Source organism: Nematolebias whitei, chromosome 13, assembly GCF_014905685.2.
Source record: "Nematolebias whitei isolate Nwh7 chromosome 13, NemWhi1, whole genome shotgun sequence".
Taxonomy (NCBI): domain Eukaryota; kingdom Metazoa; phylum Chordata; class Actinopteri; order Cyprinodontiformes; family Rivulidae; genus Nematolebias; species Nematolebias whitei.
The window spans coordinates 43,293,375-43,300,130 of record NC_056510.1 but is presented as its reverse complement, the minus strand read 5'-3'; the positions used below and the strand labels follow the sequence as shown (position 1 = coordinate 43,300,130).

Sequence of the window (6,756 nt, the reverse complement as noted above, 5' to 3'; positions counted from 1 at the left end):
ACACTGCAGGTGTTACACCATATTCTGTGACCACCGTATATTATGACTGTGGCAACAGGCTGCTGTGTTTAGAGTTGGATGTAACCAGGAAAACCTGGAGTGGAGTTTTAGTGGTTTGATTATTCTCCTATTAATCAAGTGGAATGGATTTGTTCACGAAGAAAGAAACTGCGCCGCCTGAACTAATCTTTCATAGTAAAAGTGGGGGGTTCCAAATGAACGTTTTTTTAATGTGGGGGGAATTGTCCCCTTCACATATAATGGTTGTGACGCCTATTTTTTTTATTTTTTTTCATTTAGCCTTTATTTATCCAGGTTAGTCTCATTGAGCCACGAGAACTCATTTTCAAGAGAGACCTGTTTAGGGAGCACATGGTGGGGGTTAAGGGCCTTGCTCATGGGCCCAGAGTGGGGCGAATGAGGGTGGGGGCAAGTGTGGGTGTTTCACCTACCCCACCCACAATTTTGATGTTGTCGGGGCCGGGGCGTGAACCGGCGATCTTCGGATCACAAGCCCACCTCTCTAACCTCTGCGCCACCACTCCCCACTCCCCTCCTGGTTGTGACGCCTATGGCTCGCACACACACACACACCTACACACATCAGTGTGTCCCCCCACATTACGGATGCTTCTGACGCCCTTGCCAGAAGCAAAATAAAAGCAAATTTCTCCCCGTCTGTTGGTTTGGAGGTGTTGCTTGTGAAAATCTGGCAGCGCATGAAAAGCTGCTGCTGCTTGTGAGAACCTGCTGCTGCTCGTGCACTAAAATGAAAATAAAAACATTTAGAGAAATATTTGGGTCCAAAACTGAATGTTGTTTCAGTCAAACCATCAAACCAGAAGCAGAACCCTGAGACATCTCCTCTCTGAACTCTGATCATGTCTCCCGCTGCACATGCTCAGATAGTCTTTTTAATTTTTATGTCACCAGATAAGATGGTAAAGCAGTCCAGGTCCAGCAGGCACCAGGATGGGCCGAGGCTCTGCAACACGCTCCATGCATAAAAGCTGTGCATCAAGACTGGAGATGGAGCCCCAACTGCTGTTCTGATGTTTCTTCTTCCATCAACAATGATGAGAGGGTGACAAACAAAAGAGACGCTATTCATTTCACTAATAACGCTTTACTATGATAATCAGAAATATCCATCTACACTACTCTGTGAAAAAAAGAACACCTCATTCATGACTGTAGTTTTTTTTTTTTCATTTTCAAAATAAAGACTTTAGTTGCAAACTTTTCCAAATCTGATGACTGTGAAAGTACCCATTTACATCACTGTGTGGCAAAATTGAACACGTGCATCTGACATTCAAGGTGTGTATGAACAGAGAGCGCAGGGTGCAAGGTGACAAAAGACCCCCACAGCCCCCCCACCTCAAAAATGAAAAGTCGTCTCTCCCCCTCTCCTGAGGGGTGAGACGACTTCTGCCCAGCTACATGGGTTCCTCAGAAAGTTGCTGTGAAGACATGGGAATAGATGGAGGTTTAAAGGTATAGCTATTGTTGTTCCTTGACTCACCCCAAGGTTGCACTGCTCTCTCGGCTCTGTCTCCTTTCTGACGATGTCTCTCCAAAAGACGTAGATCGACCCGAGTTACCAGATCCTCCAACGACTTGAGGGATTCAGGGTATTCCTTGATGGCCAACTCGTCTTTAATATTTTCATTAAGACCTTGAAAAAAGGCATCGATTAGTGCTTCTTCATTCCACAGGCTGTCGACTGCAATGGTATGAAAGTCTATTATATATTCAGTCACCCGTCTCTCTCCTTGTTTTATAGAAAATAATCTTTGGGCTGCCTCTCTGTCAGGCAGGACTGGATCAAAAACTCTACAAAGTTCTTTAGCAAAGTCATTGAAGTGACAGTACCTGGAGTTTCTTTGCCATTCAGCCGTCCCCCGTGATTTAGCTTTGCCAGAGAGTAATGAAATGACATAAGCCACCTTGGATCGTTAAGCATGGAAGGAAGATAGCTGAAGCTGAAACTGAATGTCACATTGCACTTAAAAGGGGCAGCACTGCATAGCTTCACCTTTAAACAGCTCAGGAGGTGGCAACTGAGGCTCCTGGCTAGGAGAAGCATGACATTGTGCAGTGGCATAGGTAATGGTTGTTTCCTGTGCAGGAACCTGTGAGGGGTTTAGTTGAGCCATGATGTGTATTAAAGTCATTATTTCTTGCAGCTTAGTTTCTAATTTAACTATGGCCCCTACCACACCAGAGTGCCATTCCTGTGTCTGTGTCAAATCCATTTTGGCCAGATTATTCTGAAAAGAACCGGGTTTAGGGATTCCAACCAGATCACAGACAGCAGGCAGGTTTACAAGATATATTAATAAACTGCTTCTGGTGGAGGTCTTAGTCCTTGGGCTGGCACAGTGAGCAGCAAGGAGGCAAATCCAAATGGCAGGTTCAGAGAAACAATCAAGGTCGATACACTGGTGGTCAGAGATCCGAAGCCAAACTTGAGACAAGATCCAAAAGTCATGGTCATTATAGAGGAAGCTGAGGTCATTTCCATAAGCAGAGCAGATAATCCAAAACAGACAGGCAGAGAGCAAGGTGAGGAATCCGTGGAGCAGGTATGAGGTCGAAACTAGGAAGACAAACGAGACTATGGCATGAATGCTGGACATTTACTCACTGTGAGGCTTTCAATAATCTGGCACTGAGTAGAGTGACTATGGGGTTTAAGTACAGGGGAAAACAGGTGAGCTGCATGAGGGCTGATTGCAGTGACTCAGCAGAGTGGGTGTGGATAAGGGAGCAGATCAGGAAGTGATGCAGGATGGGAGATAGGCATTGCAGAGACTTAGTAACTTAAACCAGGGCATGAATGAAAAGAGAACATGGCAGGTTGGAGCAGAAACATGACACTTGATAAATTGGCAAAACAATTCCGATAAACAACAATTGTTTGGGTAGCCAGACTCTGTTTTTAATCTGCCTTCAAGATGCAGGAAGAGGGCAACCTGCATTATGAAGGAATTATGAATTACATTTCTATGCTGATGACACAGTTGTTTAATGTCGAGCTAAAACAGTTGCTAAGGCTTTCCAGGTTTGCAATCCGCATTTGACATCATCCAGTCAGATTTGTTCCACCTCAAACTTGTCCTAAATGCAGATACAACTAAAGGGATGGGTTTTTTTTCAAACAGGAAGTCCCAGCGGTTCTTCCTCCGATTTTATCCTCAAATGGTGTCCCTATTGAGTTTGTCAATTCTTGTATATATTTGGTTATCTTGGTCGACTCACATCTCTCTTTTAAGCTCCACGTGGAAAACCTAGTAAAGAAACTGACACTTAAACTGTTTTTTTTTTTTTCAGAAACAGATCCTGTTTAACTCTGAATGTTAGGAAACACCTTGTATCTGTGACCTTCCTTCCCTCCATCGATTACAGTGACATAATTTACATGAACGCTCCTACAAGAACCCTGCAGTTGTTGGATGCTGTCTATCATGGTGCACTAAGATTCATAAACGGCTGTGATTATCGTACCACCCACTGCTCCCTGTATTCACTGGTTAAATGGAAATCATTAACTTCACGCAGACTCTCCCACTGGTCCATTTTCATCTTTACATCACTTCTTGGTCTGCTGCCTTCATACATCTCCTCCTACATGTCTCTGAATGAGTGCAGCTATAGCGTGCACTCTCAGGACATTATTACAAGCAGTGTTCCCTCAGTGCAGACTGAACTTTGCAAAAGGGCCTTCTCCTACTCCGCTCCTGTTTCTTGGAATATCTTGTAAAAAGATCTGAAGCTCTCGACCTTGATCTCTCTAAGTGGCTTTAAGAATCTGTTGGACTCCTGACAAGGACCAATGCAGACATGTTCCTGTTTTTAGTTTTCTTCATTCGCCATATAATCTAGCTGTTTTTGCTACCTTTTTTTGCCATCTTATTTCAATTTGTAAAAAAAAAATCTGTATGCCTCTTTTATGATTGTCTATTGTTGTCATCACTCTTTGTTGAAATCAGGTCTCTCTTGTAAATTAATCCTCAAGGCTCAATGGGATTAACCTGTCTAAATAAAGGTAACAGGATTCTGAGTACTAATGACCCCAAAATGGCAGACTGAACAGACTCAAGACTCAGGTAAAACAAAAAGTGATATTTACAATGCAGGAAAAAACTGGTGGCTGGGCTGCGGAGGGAAGCAGGAGATTGGATGAGTAATTGATTCCAAAGAGATGGGCCAGTGAACAATTATTCTGTTTAGGAAATCCTTCCTTACGGTTGGTTCAGTTGCAGATGGTGTCGGATGGAGGAGTCCAATGTTGGGCCTTGAGTGGGTAATGCCGGTGTGCAGGTTCGGAGGACCAGAGCAGCCAAGGAGCCAGGAGGGAGCCGAGGAAACAGGACGAGGCAGAACTGGCAGACCGACAGAAAATCACAAGGTTAGTCAGGATTCGCCAAAGTACACGTGAAGGCTTTCGCTGATTTACCAAAGGCTATCAATGCTCAAGCGTTGGCTGAACGTCTGGCACGGGTTTAAATAGTGCAGCAGGTGCTGGTCTGGAATCAGGTACAGGTGTGATCCATTAGGTGCTCGTTGACTGCGTAGGAAGGAGGTAGAGGTAGAAAGAACTAGGAATCCCACATTGCCCCCCTCTTAAACATCGTCTCTTGGCGATTTCTTATGGGGATGTTCTTTAAAGAAGGTAGAGATCAGAGTGGGGTCGAGAATAAAAGATCTGGGTACCCAAGAGCATTCTTCAGGGCCATACCCCTCCCAGTCAACTAAATACTGGAGACCTCGACCCCTGTGACGGACATCCAACAGTGGTCTCACTGTAAAGGCAGGGTTATCATCAATCAATTGAGGGGGAGGAGGGGAGTTGGGAAGGGGGTTCAGGGGACTCTCCAAAACAGGTTTCACTTGAGAAACATGAAATGTTGGGTGAATACTCATTGTAGAGGGTAATTGAAGGCGGACAACAGAAGGATTTATGATCCTGGTTATGGGGAAGGGGCCAACGAATCTGGAAGCCCATTTCTTGGGGGTGTCCTTTAACTTGATGTCCTTAGTTGACAACCATACCTTCTGACCCACTTGGTACCTGGGAGCAGCGGAACGGTGTCAATCAGCAAACTTTCTGTTCTGGTCAGCAGTACAGAGGAGGGCTGCTCTGGTCTGGCACCAAATCCTGCGACACCGACGGAGGTGATGCTGAACAGAGGGGACAGAAATTTCAGACTCCTGGGTGGGAAACAGGGGAGGGGAGTATCCTAGGGAAGCTTCAAATGGAGACAGGCCGGTAGCAGAAGTGTGAGAATTATGTGCATACTCCACCCATGTTAGATGTTGACTCCAGGTAGTGGGGTTATTTTCAATCACACATCTGAGGGCTGTTTCCAGGTCCTGGTTACACCTTTCAGTCTGTCCATTCGATTGGGGGTGGTACTCCGAGGTCAAACTGGAGGTGGCGCCTAGAGCTTGACAGAAGGATTTCCACACTTGGGAAGTAAACTGTGGACCCCTGTCGGAAACAATGTCAAGAGGGATCCCGTGCAGATGAAACACGTGTTTTACAAGGATCTGAGCAGTCTCTGTTGCTGAGGGTTGTTTAACCAATGGAATAAAGTGAGCAGCCTTTGAGAAACGGTCAACAATAGTGCAAATGGCAGAGTTACTTTCTGATACAGGGAGACCAGTGACAAAGTCGAGGGTAATGTGAGACCAGGGGTGTCCATGGGAGGGTAGGGGGAGAAGAAGGCCCACCGGAGGTTAGTTGTTGTTCTTGTTGCATGAACAAGTAGAACATGCTGCTACATACCCCTTGATGTCCTTATCCATGTTGGGCCACCAGAAATGTCTCTTTGTGAGAAGGAGGGTGTGCCTAATGCACAGGTGACAAGAAAATTTTGTATCATGAACCCAATGAAGGACCTTACTTCTCACTGTTGCAGGGACAAAGAGTCTCCCTGGGGGGCCAATGCCAGGATCTGGGTCTCCCTTTTGGGCGTCGAGGATCTCCTTTTCGATGACACAGGTCATAACTCCCACCGTGCAAGATTGTGGGAGGATATTCTCTGGTACCTTAGGTTCCTCAGATGAAGAAAACTGTCGAGAGAGTGTATCAGGTTTAATATTGCGAGTACCGGGAATGTAAGTGATAGAGAAATTGAACCGGGCAAAAAACAGTGACCAACGAGCTTGACGAGCATTGAGTCTTTTGGCCCCCTGAATGTAGGCCAGGTTCTTGTGATCGGTTTGGATGATGAATGGGTGTTCTGCTCCCTTTATCCAGTGCCTCCACTCCTCCAAAGCCATTTTTATGGCCAGCAATTCACGGTTGCCCACATCATAATTTCTTTCGGCTGGCGACAACCGTCGGGAGAAGAAAGCACATGGATGCATCTTACCATCTGAGGATCTTTGGGAGAGAACTGCGCCTGCCCCCATGTCCGAAGTGTCTACCTCCACTATGAATTGTCGGTGGGGGTCAGGATAGGACAAGATCGGAGCCGATGAAAAGAGATGCTTCAGGGCCTGGAAGGCGTTCTCAGCCTCGGGGGACCAAGAGAAATTGTGTGAAAGTGATGTGAGTTGAGTGAGAGGCTTGGCTACCTTACTGTAGTTCTTGATGAAGCGTCGGTAGAAATTAGAGAACCCCAGGAAGCGTTGAAGTTGTTTGCAGTCCTAGGGTGTGAGCCAGTCAGTCACGGCCTTAATTTTCTCTGGGTCTGAGCTGTCACGATCCTCGAGGTTGGAACCCAATTGCAGAGAGATGAGTGA

At 45.9% G+C, this 6,756-nt stretch overlaps 1 protein-coding gene across 1 annotated transcript in view; it reads right to left on the bottom strand.

The window, feature by feature from the left end:
* Positions 1 to 4,258: 4,258 nt before the first annotated feature.
* The window catches only part of LOC119419417 (olfactory receptor 6N2-like), a 13,617-nt gene continuing 11,119 nt past the window's right edge, over positions 4,259 to 6,756 (bottom strand). Inside the window, exons 4-7 of the mRNA XM_037686722.1 lie at positions 5,920 to 5,994; positions 5,795 to 5,857; positions 5,059 to 5,217; positions 4,259 to 4,388 (exon numbers count right to left, since the gene is read on the bottom strand). Coding sequence (XP_037542650.1) covers positions 4,259 to 4,388; positions 5,059 to 5,217; positions 5,795 to 5,857; positions 5,920 to 5,994 — 427 coding nt within the window. The remainder of the gene's footprint in view (positions 4,389 to 5,058; positions 5,218 to 5,794; positions 5,858 to 5,919; positions 5,995 to 6,756) is intronic.